At 30.0% G+C, this 17,570-nt stretch overlaps 1 protein-coding gene across 1 annotated transcript; it reads left to right on the top strand.

The window, feature by feature from the left end:
* Window positions 1-729: 729 nt before the first annotated feature.
* Window positions 730-2,282, top strand: LOC105845103 (uncharacterized). Its single transcript, XM_065804926.1, has 2 exons — window positions 730-1,124; window positions 1,215-2,282. The coding sequence occupies exons 1-2, from the start codon at window positions 791-793 to the stop codon at window positions 2,030-2,032; spliced, it is 1,152 nt and encodes a 383-aa protein (XP_065660998.1). The 5' UTR covers window positions 730-790; the 3' UTR covers window positions 2,033-2,282.
* Window positions 2,283-17,570: the final 15,288 nt, after the last annotated feature.

The following is a 17,570-nucleotide window of genomic DNA, read 5'->3' on the forward strand; positions in this document are numbered from 1 at the left end:
AGAACCCAGAGGTCCTAGGTTCGACGCCAGCTCTAGCCCAACAAGCGACATTGGTACGGAAGGAGGCGTGAACTTCCTGTTAAATGCTCTCCCGCGGTGCTCTGTGATAAGACCGTAAGGACTTCTGGGAGCACCTAAAATAACTACAAAAGAAAAATATATATATGTATATATATTATGTTAGTGTATTCTACAAACAGAGTGCACAATGTTCTAAAAAAACAGAGCAATAATAAATTAGTAAAAACACTCATCTAATTTTTGATTTCTTCAACACTGTGTTTCACCATCAGTAGGATCATCAGGAAGAAATTCTTCCTGATGATCCTACTGATGGTAAAACACAGTGCTTAAGAAATCAAAAATTGGATAAGTGTTTTTACTAATTTTGTTTTTACTAATTTATATATATATATATATATATATATATATATATATATATATATATATATATATATATATATATATATATATATATATATATATATATATATTAACGCAACAAAAGCATAACTGTTTTTAAATAGTTTTTTAAAAAAAATTCATATTTCACCAAACTTAATGAAAATTTAAAATTTAAAATAAAGCTAAAGAATAAGAAAAATGTTTTATTTAAAAAAGATATATAATAATAGATATATAAATAAATAATAAAAATCTAACTAGTAACTTAGCAATAGTTTGACGGTATTTATTTTTGTGATTTCGCGTTTCTTGTTTTTATTTCGAACAACATAGCTCAAGCCATTATTTAAAAAGAATTTATTCAAGTTACTCAACAAAATAAGTGATGTTGGGTTTTATTTTTGTAATCATATGTATCAAGTATTCAACGGTTTTATCGCACCACGTTGTCGAAGTTAAATATTGGCCATTAGCGCCTTATATTTTTGAAAAAGATAATAAAACAACCGGTATGCTAGTAAAATTGATGGAAAAACTGGACTCCTTTTGCGAAAATCAGTATCATTTCAGCATGACGGCAACTTTTTTAAAAGTAGCTGACACTCGTACAAGTTTTACTCAGTTAAACTTAACCGCATTTGTTGGTTCAGATCAATTAATGATATGGGGGCCCTATATTTCTAGCCAAACAACAGGCGAGCTAAATAGGCAATACCAAGGTATGTACACAGCTGTAGAATTTTTTAAAGGAAAAAATATGGTTGTAGTAGTAGATAAAAAAAAAATCTATCTGTTGCATAAAATTTTAGGTTCTCTTACAATAAACTCAACAGTTGTTATAATATTGCTTGTTATGTCAATTTACACTGGAATTTTAATATGGATAATTGAGCATCGAGATAATTTAGAATTTCATCAGTCTTTTTACAAAGGAGCCGGAACCGGAGTTTGGTGGAGTTTTGTTACTCTTATGACTGTTGGTTATGGAGATGTTATTCCTAAAAAATTCATTGGTCGAATTTTAGCAATATTTTACATAGTTTTTGGAGTGTTTAATTGTAATCTAATGATAGCTTTAATTACTGACTCAATATTTGGAGAATCTGGAATCAGCATTTATAAAAAAAATATTTCAGTGTTTGATGATTCAGCAGAGGAAAGAATAGCGCTCTACGATTTTAGTGCAACGGTTATAAAAGCTAACTCTAACGAAGAAGTGATTAAAAACGTAAAGAACGGACTAGTATTTGCCGCTCTCATTAAAGAAGATGTTGCGGCGTGGATGGAGCCATCTATTATAAATTCAAATGATACTTTGGCGGTTGTTTTAAGATACCAAAGAGATTTTTCAATTAACTTTCTTATAACGCGCAACGAATTTTTGAAAGAATACACTTCATGTTTTAAAGCGTTTGAAAAAGAACAATACACAGTTCCAGAAAGTATGTTTAAAAAAGTTTTGCAGACAGAAACAGTGTACTTTCCGAAGTGGTTAGAATACTTTAAAGATACATATTTGCAATCGCTTTTTGCAGTTGCTTCTTGCGTTATTATTTTCGCTCTTATTTTTGATATGAGAAAAAGAAAAATTAAAAAGGGCAAATTTATTCTACCGCAGTTAAGTTGATATTAAATGGCTACCTCTTGCTTGTTTAATATTTTATTAAACTTATAATTTGTTTAAAAAAAGACCCGTTGAAACTATCGACATGAAAACACGATAAATTTTTTACTTAGCAGCTGCTCAGTAAAAGATACTTGGTGAATTGAATGCATAAAATAAAAGTTAATTTTCATCCAAGATTTTTATTAGTTTGTTTTACTTTACAGATTTTTTTGCATACAAAGAATATTTTTTTATGTTAAAACTCGTATCAATCTGATTTATAAAATTTTGATATATAAATAAAACATTCAGCAACCGGGTTATTAGAAATTTACTTGGTCAAAACTTTTTTATTTATTTTGGTGATAGGAGAATATTTTAGAGTTATGAATACTGCAACCCATTGACTGATCCAGGATTTTTGGTGGGGAAAGGAGGGGAATGGGGGGCCAGCGTATTTAAGAATAAAAATCCTAGGTTTCTTTACCCGTCGTTCTTTCCTCATACTAATCTTAATCTAATCTTAATATATATATATATATATATATATATATATATATATATATATATATATATATATATATATATATATATATATATATATATATATATATATATATATATATATATATATATTAAAATATGTTATAAGGATTGCAACGTTTTACAATTTTCCACTTAATTAAGGGTGTAAACATTTTGTCTTTCATGTCCCAAATTTCTTTAGACAATTCGGTATCATTTTTATATTTATTAATGTTAAAAGATTTTAGATGGTTAGCATAGCGAAACTTAAATGGAGTTTCACATAAGCCAAAATATACTTTTTCTTTGTAGTCAGGTTCATTTGACGACACGGTCGCTTGATAAACGATGTTCTTTGACAAGCACTGATTGTTCATGGGACAGATGGATTTATTGACACAGTTGCATGTTTTTCCCTTATCTTTACCTTGGCTATATAATATCCTGTGGCTGTGCGAATTAATGATGGACTTGATGTTTGGCATACATGAGTAGCTTATTTTAATGGTATTTCGATTAAATATCTTACGAAGTTTGTGACCAACCGGAAAGTGCAGGTCTACCATGTTCAAAAAACGACTTCCTATTTTTGTTGCAACATTGGTACTGAAAGGTGGGTTGTACCAAATTATGTTTCGCTTGTGATTTTTGAATGAGATCTGTTTTTTATTTGAATGGTAGGTGAATTTGCAGATAAAACCTGATTTAAATATTGCATCTTGATAAGGAGGAATGGATTGTTTAAAAATATTTTTGTTAGAAGAATTGGTTGACAATCTTAGTTCTATAGTTTGAGGAAGGCTTTTTAGTATACTAGGAGGGTGGTTAGAGGCAGCATTTATATAACTGATGGAATTACCAGGCTTGCTGTAAGGTTGGAAAGAACTGTCATTAAGATTTAACGTTAAGTCCAGATAATTAACAATTTTAAAATTACAGCTGATAGATATATGAAGATCATTATTATTAAAAACTTTCACGAAGTGCTTTTTAATTTTTTCCATCTGTTGGCCACTCCGGTTCTTAAACACTGCTAGACCATCATCTCTATACAATCCAAATTCATCTTTATCGTAAGATTGTGATAATTGAAACAAGATAAATATTCCAACTAACTCACCATAAAGAACCATAGAAAAAGTTGTTTTTTCTTCGTTAATATATATGTATATCGCTCTATTTGAAGTATCTTTTTAATATTGAGCACTCTTTTACGACTATGAGTTTTGTTTTATTATTATAATACAAAATAGCCTTAAATATCAATATATATATATATATATATATATATATATATATATATATATATATATATATATATATATATATATATATATATATATATATATATATATATATATATATATATATATATATATATACAGTATTGGACAAAACATTTGCAACCAACATCGAACAATGCTAAAAAGTGTTCCTAATTTTACATGTCTTAAAGACGAAACGAACTATACTACCACAGCAAACAGTTCAGGAGTCTGGAGTCATAGCATACCATGACATGAGCAATCAGCTGACAGGCGACAGCACACAGGCAGAATTTCGTTGACAAGTGCCATTTTGCAGCGGACAAAACAAGTGCAACTTTTTTGGTTTGTTTCATTTTCTTAAGTCTGGTCCGTGTCAACGTCAAGGAAGTTTTTTAATAATTAAAGGAAGTATCCAGAAGTTTCCAGAAGCATGCAGAAGCTTCCAGAAGAAGCATCTGGAAGCATCCAGTAGCATCCAGAAATATCCAGAAACATTCAGAAGCATCCAGGCGCATCCAGAAGCTTCCAGAAGCATCGAAAAGAAGCATCTAGAATCTTCCAGAACAGGTTCACACAGGTTCATTTTACTTTATAAGAGACATGTAAATCGACATGTAATTCAGTCAGTATATGGAAGTCAATCAGTCAGTATTATCAAGATAGTTTATCAAAGTGAGTTTTATCAAAGTGTTTTATCGAAGAACATCAATACAAGAAGTGAAATACAAAAAGTGTTTCATTACATCAATACAGTCCACATCCAACCAAGACGCTGTGTTCCACAGAGCATTATTGTATCATTACAAGGTAAATGTAACACCGTAAGCCTTGAGAAACGTGATTATTTATTTTTATTATTTTTATGGCTTCAAGTGCAAAAATGGTTCCCGACAGTCTTGGATTGGAACTAAGAACGAAAATTATTGGCGATTACGTAAGTGGAATGTCACAAAAAAGTATTTGTGATAAATATCGCGTGAAAATATGGACCGTGTCAAGACTATGTTCCAAATATCGTTCTACGGGGGAGTTGGCAGCAGATAACAAAGGTGGGAGACCGCGTTCCACCACTTCTAGAGAGGATTCTATGATCGTCAAATCCGTCAAGAAGGATCCCTGGATATCATCAGTCGAGATACAAAAGCAATTAGAGCTGCCTGTATCGGACCGAACAATCAGACGACGTGCTGTTGAAGCCGGATTGTTTTCTCGACGCCCTGCAAAGAAACTGCTGATTTCACAAAAAAACCAGAAGAAAAGACTCCTGTTTGCTACATCTCATATTGAATGGAATGTGCAGAAATGGCGAACTGTCCTGTTCAGTGATGAATCGAAGTTCAACATCATTGGGAGCGATGGCATTTGCCGTGTACGTCGACCGGCCGGAAAACGCCTCGATTTACGTTACTGCCATTAGACCGTGAAGCATGGTGGAGGCAATGTAATGGTCTGGGGGTGTTTTTCTGCTAACGGTCTAGGTCCAATACATCGAAACGATGGAATAATGGACCGTTTCATGTATAAAAATATCCTGAAAGATGTTATGTTACCTCATGCTGAATGGAATATGCCAATAAAATGGGTTTTTCAGCAAAACAACGATCCGAAACACACTGCAAAAGTAGTCAAGCAGTGGTTTCAAGACAACCACCTATCGGTGATGGATTGGCCGCCTCAATCTTCGGATCTCAACCCAAACGAGAACCTGTGGGAGATCGTCAACCGCAATATTAATCGTGAAGGTGTTCGTAATAAGGATCAACTGTTTGAACAAATCCAAAAAGTCTGGGCAGCGATTCCACAAAGTTTCATTGATCACCTGATCGAATCCTATGCCTCGAAGATGCAAGGCTGTGATCGACAACAAAGGATTCGCCACGAAATATTGATAGCGAAATAAAGCTTGGTCAACATTTTGTCGAGCTGCACTTGTTTTGTCCAGAAGGAAATCAACTTTTTTTAATACTTTCGATTAATTTATTAATTTTCGTGTACAAATAATGAACTTTGTGATGAATAAAACTTGAAAACTTTGTCTCTAAACAGTTACATAGTTATTTCTCTAAATTGAAAAAATGCAGCACTTTTATACAAAGAATCTAAATTAGCATTATTTGGTTGCACTCGTTTTGTCCGATACTGTATATATATATATATATATATATATATATATATATATATATATATATATATATATATATAATATATATATATATACACATACACACACTTCTTAGTCAAAATTATATTAGTCGACTAACTTTTTAGCTAACCAAAACTTAGTTAACTAAAGTAAGTCACCAATTTTTTTGTGTTACTAAATTTACTCGACTAACTTTTACTAGTCTAATTAATAAACTTTTACTACACAAAATTAAAATACTGTTCTAGATTAAATTTTTTAACTTTTTTTGTTTAAATAGTTTTTTATCTTTACTATAACTTTTTATTTACAATCAATTTGATCCTTGTAAAGAAATAACTTGTATTTTTTATATTACCCTATTTTAATGAACTTTAGTACAATTAAAAACAATAGTTCTATGCTTTGCCAGCCTCGGAATAAGCAAAAAAGTGGTCGGCAATAGTTTGCCGACCTTATTCTTTTAGAGGTTGGCATGAGGTCGGTAAAAAAAAATTTGATACAAAGGTTTTACCATAAAACATAGAAACGAAGTCGGCAATTTTGTACCGACCTCCAACACTTCTGTTGAAGTATTGGAGGTCGGCATTTTCGATTAACAACTCAAATTCCAAGGACTGCTATGAAAAGAGATCCTTGCCGTACCATAAAAAATATAAAGAATTAAATAAAATGAAAATAATATTAAAAAATGTATAAAAAATACAAATAATATAAAGAAATAAAGATGATTAAGTACTTTAGTGTATCATAAGATGATACACTAAAGTACATAATACATGGGAGGGAGGGGGGCGAGAGATTGTTTTTTAATTTTCGGAAAATTTTCCCCAAGCTTATTAAGATTCCCTTTCCCCCTTCCCTCTTCCCCATCAAGCATAAAAATACAAAACAATATAAAGAAAAAAATAAAAAGGAAATTTAAAGAATATAAAAAAATGAAAAATATAATTTAAAACATTTTCTTGAACTTTAACAATGTTTCCTCGTAACTTCCAACTTAAATAGACTTGCAGCCTTGTTGGGAGGTGTCATGATGATTTGTTGGGAGTGAATTAGTTTTTATAAAAAAAGTCAGCAGTGGAACAGGAGGATCAAAATCTGAATATTAGGCTAAAGAGACAAAATTGTCTTTCGAAATTTAAAAGTTTTAATATATGGACTGGTAGAGCAAGAGAAAAATAAAAAGAATTGTAAAATATTCTTGTTACTGCTTTGAAAAAAATGAGCGGCTGTGTTTGGAGACATAAATAAATTATTTCACATTTTATATAACATTGAGTCTACAGTTTGTTTTAAAGGGATACATGGCAGAAGATGATTTTGTGTAAGAAATATTAATGGAAAATGGTAAAGTTTTGATATGCTATGGGTTAGACAGTTTTAATAAATGGTTTACAAAAAAAGACTAACTAAAAGTGATGAGTTACAAATGTAAGAGTGATACAAGGTAAAGCTTTTACAGCACAAATAAGTAGTAGTAGGGACATAATATGAGATGGTGTATCAATAAAAATACATATCTTGGGCCGATGTTAAATGCATCCGGCCACTGTCTTGTAAAAGGTCTTCTAGGCAAAGACTTAAGAGATAAACACATTCTATCTGTTGACCAGCTCCTAATAAGGGTACAGCTCCAAAACTCAGTTTTATGTTTCTGAGACCGACTGTTGGTGAGATTTCTCAAATTCTGTGGTAGATCTCAGAGAGGCTGATTCCATCAGCAGCTGTAAAATATCAGAGTACTAACAGTGTCATGTTGCTCATGGATGGTGTCCTTGTTTGTACTTTTGATGAGCATTGCCAAGGTCACATTTGGAGACCTTTGTTACGGCTTAGAGTTTATTAATAGTAATAAGGAAATTGCTCTCGGACTATTAAATAGTGTCTTGAGTACTATCTGTGCTTTGCAAAGCAAAGATAGTACTAAGTACACTATTTAATAGTCCAAGCAATTGCCTTATTACTATTATTAACCTTAAGCCGTAACAAAGGTCTTTAAATGTGGCCTTGACAATGCTCACCAAAATTTGAATCAAATTTGATTCAAGTTCTTTAAACCCATTAAAAAAATGACTTGGGTACCCAAATCTATAAAACATAAAAAACTATCGTTCTCAACAAGTTTTTTAAATTTATTATTAATTAATATTCGTGGTCTTCGAAGTAACTTTTCTTCTGGTGAGTCTTATCTCTAGCAACTTCATTAGACCCACTTGCTCTTTGTGAGGCTAATTTGAGTTTGACTGTCTCATCTTGTGATCTTAGCATTGATGGTTTTCTTCTTTTAATTTGTAAAGATTCCAGTAGTCACACGCTTGGCCAGGGCATTTACATTTATAAGAATTCACCCCTTTGTCAGGAAACTAGTTCTGATTCCACAGACAATTTTTATGTGCATTTGTTTATCACCACTTCATTCTACAAAATTTCTCTTTGATCTATATCGCTCTCCTTCATCTCGAGGTTGCACTCTTCTTGATGTTATTTCTGATCATATTGTCTAATCTCTTTCTCTTTATACTTCAATCATTTTTTGTTGGTGACTTAAATGTTTATTACACAGAATGGCTTGATTCTAGTGTCAATGACTCTGCAGGCGTTAAGGCCATTTTGCCTTTCTCAATCTATAACACAAATATTCAGCTTTACAACTCGCTTTCTAAACAATCCGAATTATTTACCCTATCTACTCGACTTATGTATTGTTTCTGATCTTAGCCAGTGCTCAGTTTCCTTGCATTTTTCTCTTAAGTGCTTCCAATCACGGTTTAATCTCTCTAAAGTTATAATTCCATTTTTCTTCATCATTAGATCCCCCTATCATTGTACCTCTTGCAACTACCTTAAAGCTGACTGGGACACTTTTTGTGATTTTCTTCGTGATAGCCCTTGGGTAGAAATCTTGTAATGTAACTTCTTGGATTCAGGCTGGGATTGAATCTTTTATTCCTTCTTGAAGATTCCAAGCCAAGCTTCTTCATGGTTTTCCTCTTACTGTGTTGCTGCAATTTCCTACTTAAACTCTACTACAGCTTGTGGTCCGGACAACATATATGTTATAGTCTTGCAAAAGTGTTCTCTGGAGCTGTCATGACTATTTAACAAGTGCTTATTGGAGTCTTATTTTAAGCTTTCTGGAAAGTACCCGTCCCATTTGTCTTCTTCCTATCATACGCAAAGGTTTTGAGTCTTTAATTAAAAAACACCTAATCTCTCATCTTGAACCTAATAGCTTACTTTCAAATCATCAATATGGATTTTGATCTTCTCGTTATACTACTGATTTTTTAACGGTAATAACTAACAGGTTTTATCGTCCATTAGATAGATGTGGGAAAGTTAACGCTATTGCTCTCAACATTTCTAAAGCCTTTTTGTAAAGTTTGGCATGCTGGTCTTTTCCATAAGCTCTTTTTTTACGATGTATCAGGTAACATTAAGACTTTATTATACTTTAAGACTATTGAACCCGATACCAATTGTAATATAAAAGTTGTCCTCGATGGACAGTACTCTTCCTCATATCCTGTAACTTCGGGGGTTCCTCAAGGTTCTTTTCATTAGCCCTATACTTTTGATGTAATAGAAAAAATTTGTTTGATTTTTTTAATGTCTTCCTTTGCCGCCAGGGGGCCTTAAATTACCATATTTGTATTTTTTATGCTTTTTATCATTATTTAATTTAATTACATAGTAATTTTTTTATAAAATTTAATCTTGAGTAGTTTAAACTGTTGCTCGTAAACGATAAAAGTTAAATGGGAAAAAAAAACTTACTTTTTTTTATCTTCATTTGTTGCTAAAAGACCTTATTTTACCATATTTGAGCATTTTTAGGCTTTTTTTATTGTTATTAAATTATTTAGTAATTTTTGTTCTAAAATTATTAAATTTTATTATAAATTGTGATAAATTGTTACTATTAGATGATATAACAAAAATAAAACAGTAATCAAGTTTTTTTTGGCATTCTTTTCCGTTGCGGGACTTATATTTTGAATTTTTAGGCTTTTTATTGGTATTTAGGTATTGATATTTGATCAAAATTTTTTCCGAAAAAAAATTTCGGAGAAAAATTGAATAATGTCAAGTTAATAATGTCTGGATTTATAAACCAGTATTAAATTATAAACTAATCATCTATTCAGTGATTCAAACTAGCACTTTTTAAAATTATTATTATTTGTTTATTTTTGGCATTTTAGTGATTCTAATTAACCCTTTTTAAAATTATTGTTATTTATTTATTTAAAAAAAAATTGTTGAAAACTTTAATATTTATGAAGGTATAAAGATTAGTATACTATTAGTATGTAAAGACTGTAGTATTAATAATATTATATAGATTACCAATATCCACATATATATCAAATAAATGGACTTTTGTATATGATTTATTGAATTTAAATCTATTTTTTAGAATTTTGTTTTGCAAATTGAATAAAAAAAAATTTGTATTTATTTATAAAAAAACATGACATCTTAGAACAAACCAAGTTAAGGCGTCAATGACAATTACTTAGAACTACATTATCACACAAAGCAAAGTTAGCTATGTGTTCAGTAGGCCCAAAATCAATTTTCTTTGATAGGAGAAAAGATAAAACTCTTTGTGCATTAAAAACTTGCAGTAAAGACATAATTACTGAGGAACATATCACATTGATTGAAGAACCTCCTTCAGTTTTTCTTAGTCATATTTCTCCATCAAGTGCATCATCAACAAATATCAAGAATGCTGTAATGGATTTTTTTGATGAAAACAAAATATCACTTGATAATGTCATAGCTATTGGCTCTGATGGAGCTAACGTGAATACTGGTTTGAACAACTGTGTAATAAGATTGCTGGAACTGCATTTGGGATATCCAGTTCAATGGTTAGTATGTATGTTCCATTTCAATGAGCTACCATTGAGAAATTTAGTATCGCAATTAGGTGGCATCACTTCAGGACCTACTGCATTTAGTGGCAACATTGGGACGTTCTACATTGTGACAAATAATATTAGTAAAGATCAACAATATATTTATAGCATGTGCAAGTCAATAGAAATAGGTGAGATGAAAGAAAGTCTAAAAAGAAAATTGGTAGGCCCATTGGTTGATTCTCGATGGCTGACAACAGCAAATAGAATCCTTCGCTTGTATTTTGCAAGCACTTCTCCTTTTACCGAGCTTGTTATACTTACTGATTACATTCTCGAGGTTATGCACCGGTGTGGTTTTTTATAAAACTGGAGCCTCAATGTTACATAGAGGCAAAACACTTGCGGCACCTAATTCAATTCTCTCTCTTCCTTTCTGAAAGCGATCGACTTATAGTTGATAAATGCATTCAAAGAAATGCATATTATGATGACCCAGAAAATATTTTGATATCAATGTTGATGGATGAACGAAAAGAAATAAGAGAATTAGCAGCTAGAAGAAATAAATTTGCGAAGCGATGCACAAATTCAAATTCTACAGAAGTAAGAAAATTCAAAATTCCTCTTCTAAATTTTGATGCAGTTGATCACTTTAGTCTTGTAAATCGGGAGGAACATCTAAGGACTTCACCACATATGTTAAAAGAGTTAAGTGATGATTTTATTGAAAATGCAACACAAAATGTGCAAAAACTGATTTTCTATGCCATTCTCAAAATATAGAAAGATAATTTCAATTGGTTACAAAAGCAGCCGCATCTGTATCGGGAGAAATGAGTAGAGACCGATACATTAGAGCAAAACTTTTATCTAAAAAGTATATTCCACACTTTGCTTCAAAAAATAATTGGAATATGTAGGATTAATTAATTAATAAACACTTTTTTTTTCATAGAACTTCTTCAAATAAGTACAATAAAAAGTAAATATAAAACGGCATTTAAAAAAACTTGTATCGCTAATAAGAAACTCTTCTAGTGCTAACGTAATCGTGCTGTTACATAAAATTTTGAGTTTTAAAGCAATCTTAAAAGTTTGACCAGAAAAAATCAAAATTATTACATTTTTTGTAGAGCAGAAACTTTTATATATCGTATATTGTAATATCAAAAATAGCTTATTTTCACTAAAACGGCGGTAAAGGAAGGAAAAAATAATTTTAGTTTTTTATTATATTTTAACGATATTTAGATGTTAGAGCAACATTATTTTGCTATCCTAACTAATTTGAACAATAAAAATGCAATGATGATCTACCCTAATGTATGTATATATATATATATGTATATATATATATATATATATATATATATATATATATATATATATATATATATATATATATATATATATATATATTTTAATGTTATCTTAACCTTAGTACACAATGTGTACATATATATACATGCTTTTTTGGTTATTTTTTTCCGTGAATTTCGAGCAAAGTAATAACTGAATTAAATTTTTTCTTTATATTATTTAGACAAATTTAAATTGACTCATTTTTTTGCTTGTGTATTAAACTAGATGCTAACAATTGGACGCATTTTAGTTAAAATTAAACAGCTGATTTTTCTGTGATTTAAAAAAAGAAGTTATAGTGCTGTGTACACACTGTGTGCCAACGTTGGCAGTAGTTAGAATAATGGTTATAGTGAAACTAAATGAGACTAATTGTTAAGTTTTTTGGTTTAACTATAGGTGCTACTTGTGTTAACAATTGCATGTGTGCCTTTTCTTTTAATCTCACGTTTAATACTTGTTTAATGTTTAACGTATTAGTATAATTGCTAACTTAACATAAAAAAAATTTTAATAAAATTATAAAAACATTGCTTGCATTGCTTGCTTTAATGACTGCATAATGAAACATCTGATGCAAACATATATTTATTTTCAATGAATTGTATAAAACTGATTTTGTAATCACAGATTATTATATTTAATATATAATATTTATTTTTTAGATAAATTGAAATTAGTATAAATTATTGTATTATATATAAACCATAAAATAGAATTATTTGTGTTGAAAAATTAAAAATATTGTGTTGCGTCAGAAAGAACCATGTGGGTGCGTCATATTATATTGTGTATAACGTTTATAACGTTTATTATACCATCGGGGTATTTGTAAATGTGTAAATTGAGTAAATATATTCACGAAGACAGAGAGAAAAAACAAAAACTGTCTTATTATTAAATAAACCACGTCAGCAGTTTACAATTGAAGATGTGTTGCAACATCTTGATGACTCTAAAATTGATTTATTAGATTCTGATGACTCTGGATGAGATTTTTAACTCTTCTGTTGGTTATATACTTTTTAATGTGGTTCACGTGATTTTTGATCATCGACATCAACTGTTACATCATCGTCAAAGCGGGCAAGTAGAGAGACCAATTCTAAAGGTCCACTATGATCAGTTTACCTAATTCTCTGTCTGCATTGAAGAATAAAATTTTCGCTGCAAGTTTGAAGATTGCAAAGGTCGCAGTAGATTAAAATGCACTGGTGACAAAAATCGTTTCCATTTTACGCGAAATAAGTCCTTGGTAAAAACTAAAAAGAATTTTTCACTTTATTTTATTAGTTTAATAGTGTTAGTGACTAAAAACTTTTGTTTGTTTAAAGTTTTTAGTTGTTTTGTAAGGATTTCTTCTGATAAAACCGAGTTTGAAAAAATCTTTATAGCAGAATTAATGCATGCTGTGTACAAATGTACACATTAAGTAATTTACATAAGTTCCTGATTTTTTTTTGTAATTTTCCCTACAATATTAGGAGGTCTAATACATATTTTTTATCACAAGATAAAACTGTAAACAAATCACTAGATAGAATTTAAAAATAAATTACAAGATAAAATTGGAAAGAAACTCTATTGTTTGAAACAAGTTCCACAAGCCTGTGTACGAAGGGAATAATAAAACCTTTTTGATAAAAGGTTATCAATATTTTATCTTAAAAATAGTACTTTTCAAAAAAAATCTTTGCCCTATATTCGGCGTAAATTCCTTTGACAAAATATTTGAATTATTTACGTTTACGCGTGAACACCTTTTTAAAAAATAATGCAATTATTAATAACTTCTTTGCGACATTACTAACGGAACGTTAATGATTTCATTGCATTGCTGTGAGAAGTGAATATATACAGTTGAGTAGTTAAGTTGGTTTGAGTGGGAAAGTAAAATTGTAAAATGGATAAGAAGTTAAAACAGACAAAACTTACTTAGTTTAAAAAAAGGCACGTGCTCATTTTTTTTTATCATAAACCTCTATTCTGTGCTTGTAGAAAAAATCCAAAAATCTGTAGTCTGCATGGCCGACGACACGGGTTTTGAAGTGGAGAGGCACAATCGTCAATTTCTAAAAAAAGTCCTCTATATCTAGAATTTTCTTTTAAAAAAAGCAGGAAAAAAAGTTTCTTAAAAAAAAAAGTAAGAGGAGGGGGAGGGGTACAAGGTGCGGATTCACAACTTTTGCGTAACTCTTGCGTAGCTGAGCAAAAGTTACGAAAAACTTACGCAAAATATTTTTTGCGTAACTAATTGGTATTCACAACTTTTTCGCAGCATTTGCGTAAAGTTAAGGTTGCGCACGAGTTACGCAAAACTTAGGCAAAAACTTAACCAAAATGTAAGGCAAATATTTTATAACTATTTGTATAAAAGAAGTAGTTAGTATTACTAATTTTTTTTTATTAAGACACACAGGACAATGTGACTAAACAGTAAATGTTTCTTTTTTAAATTTACTAAATTTACTTACAATTAATAATTGTAAGTAAATTTAGTAAATTTAAAAAAGTAGGAGTCAGTAGGTCTTTAAATGAGATATCGATTATTAGCAAAATTCTACACGTCTATTATTTTAAATATAAACATTACAAGCACTCATTAAGAAATAATTCGGGCATATTTATTCAAATCCAAATGGGTAGTATAAATTGTATAATCCTGGGCTTATATAAGATAATTAATCGGCTTCCTGTATGATGCCATCAGTAAATATCCATTAGTTTTATTTAATCCTAACTCTAAACCTGCAGCAAACCTTATTTGTAAACATTACTGGCTAAATAAACTAGCTAAAATATTCAGAAAACTAGCATTTAAAAGAACTTTTTTTTCTATTTTTAATATAAAAAGAAAAAGAAAAACAACATAAAATTGATATTCTGAGGCATTTTTTTGGCGCCCATACCGGTCCTATTGTACCAAAAAAGGTCTGGTTTCACCCCTGCTCAGATCATGTAACTTATCTTGCATTGCTTCAGGAAGTTAAAACAAAGTACTTTAGTTAAGCATAAAATTTCACGTTCATATAATAATGGAAGTGCTAAACTAAAGTGTATTTTTTAACTTCTTGTTTTCATTCTTACTTCTCATACCCTAAGGTATAAGAAAACATCATGATAATTATTAAATTTTCTTTTCAGTGGTCTTGTTTTATCATATAATTGACTTCAATCAAATCACATTTATTTGCAATAGGGAATGACAGTTTCATTAAATAAAGAAATTGCTTCAATAAATTCAAGAAATACATTTGATTGCATTTTAGTATATTTGAAACTATTTATAAGCAAAATTTCTATTGTCAGAAATATAAGGAACATTTTGAAAACATAAGCAAAAGTTCAACAACTTTTCCAAACATACTAAGAAAAATACATTGTATTTTTCATAATATGTTATGGAAAATGTTTCAATTGTATTAATTAATAAAAGTTGAGTTTGAATTAAAACCCACTTGTTTTTTGTAATTTTTTTTTCAGTGATATTTCAGATTGATAATTTATGGTACCATACTTGCACGAATAAAAACACGATTTTTATATTTGATGGATAGTTTAAAGTTAATTCTGTGAATCAGGGATATGCAGTATAAAAAAGTTTGACTCTTTGACAGAGCAAGTATTGATTAAATCACAACAACAATGCGGTAGTGGTGTAGTGGTAAGAGCGCTCGCTTTGTAAGCGAGAGGTTCGGAGTTCGATTCTCACCACGTCCCTGGAAGTACCGCGCTCAACTTAGTTTCTCCGCGCAGCGGCCTTGTCGACAAGGTTCGTGTTTCGGAGTTAAAGAGTTGAGAGAGGGTTGCACCACGAATAACAACTAAAATATAAAAAACACAATAAAATGAGTACCCTCCTTGACTGTAGTGGCCCCCCCTCGGGCCTTGGGGAGGTGAACAATCTGAAAAAAAAAAAAAATCTAAAAAAAAGTATTGTAGTAGGTTTTCAAGACACCAAATACAGAATAATCTAATAGCTATAACCAGTGTGAACAATATGCTTTCATCTCAAGAGTTGTAATACTACTTTCAACAGCAACAGATAATAATTCTACTGAATTGTGAAAAGCACTATCACTCCATTTGGATTAACTTGTGGATCAAGCAACTTTTTATGGAATTTCTGCTCTTTGCAATAACAAACTACACCAATAAGATTTCATATAGATATACAAAAAAAAAGATCTGCCAAAACAATTTAAACTAAAACAGAATATGTTTGTTATTTGCAAATAACAATATTATTTACCAAGAAATTAGGCTTTAAAAAACAATTTTAAAGCCTAATTTTTTAATAATTTAAATTATCCATAGATATTAATATCTCCTGATAATTGAAATAATTAAAAACAGAGCAATATTATTCAAAATAATCTTAATATTGTTATACCTTTAATACCTTTGAATAATTAAAGTGATCGAAAAACATAGCATAGTTATTCAAAGTAAGTTTAATATTTAGTTTATTATACTTTTTTACTTCAATAGCCTGATTACTCAGAGATAATTTTTGCATTATTGTATTTTGAAATATTCTTGTTATCATTTATAAATTATGATGTATCATCATTATGATGTATCATCACTATGATGTATCATCATTATGATGTATCATCATTATGATGTATCATCATTATGATGTATCATCACTATGATGTATCATCATTATGATGTATCATCATTATGATGTATCATCATTATGATGTATCATCATTATAATGTATCATCATTATGATGTATCATCATTATGATGTATCATCATTATGATGTATCATCATTATGATGTATCATCATTATGATGTATCATCATTATGATGTATCATCATTATGATGAATCATCATTATGATGAATCATCATTATGATGTATCATCATTATGATGTATCATCATTATGATGTATCATCATTATGATGTATCATCATTATGATGTATCATCATTATGATGTATCATCATTATGATGTATCATCATTATGATGTATCATCATTATGATGTATCATCATTATGATGTATCATCATTATGATGTATCATCATTATGATGTATCATCATTATGATGTATCATCATTATGATGTATCATCATTATGATGTATCATCATTATGATGTATCATCATTATGATGTATCATCATTATGATGTATCATCATTATGATGTATCATCATTATGATGTATCATCATTATGATGTATCATCATTATGATGTATCATCATTATGATGTATCATTATGATATGATGATCATATAGCATTGATGTATGACAATAACTAGTTATTAAGTTAGTTTATTTAATAAGTTATTGGCATACTGCAAAACTATATGATATATCTGTACTATGGTTGCTCTCCTTATTTTAGCTAGGCTATGAGAGAGTGAACCATCCATTAT

Source organism: Hydra vulgaris, chromosome 09 (assembly GCF_038396675.1).
Source record: "Hydra vulgaris chromosome 09, alternate assembly HydraT2T_AEP".
Classification (NCBI taxonomy): Eukaryota; Metazoa; Cnidaria; class Hydrozoa; order Anthoathecata; family Hydridae; genus Hydra; species Hydra vulgaris.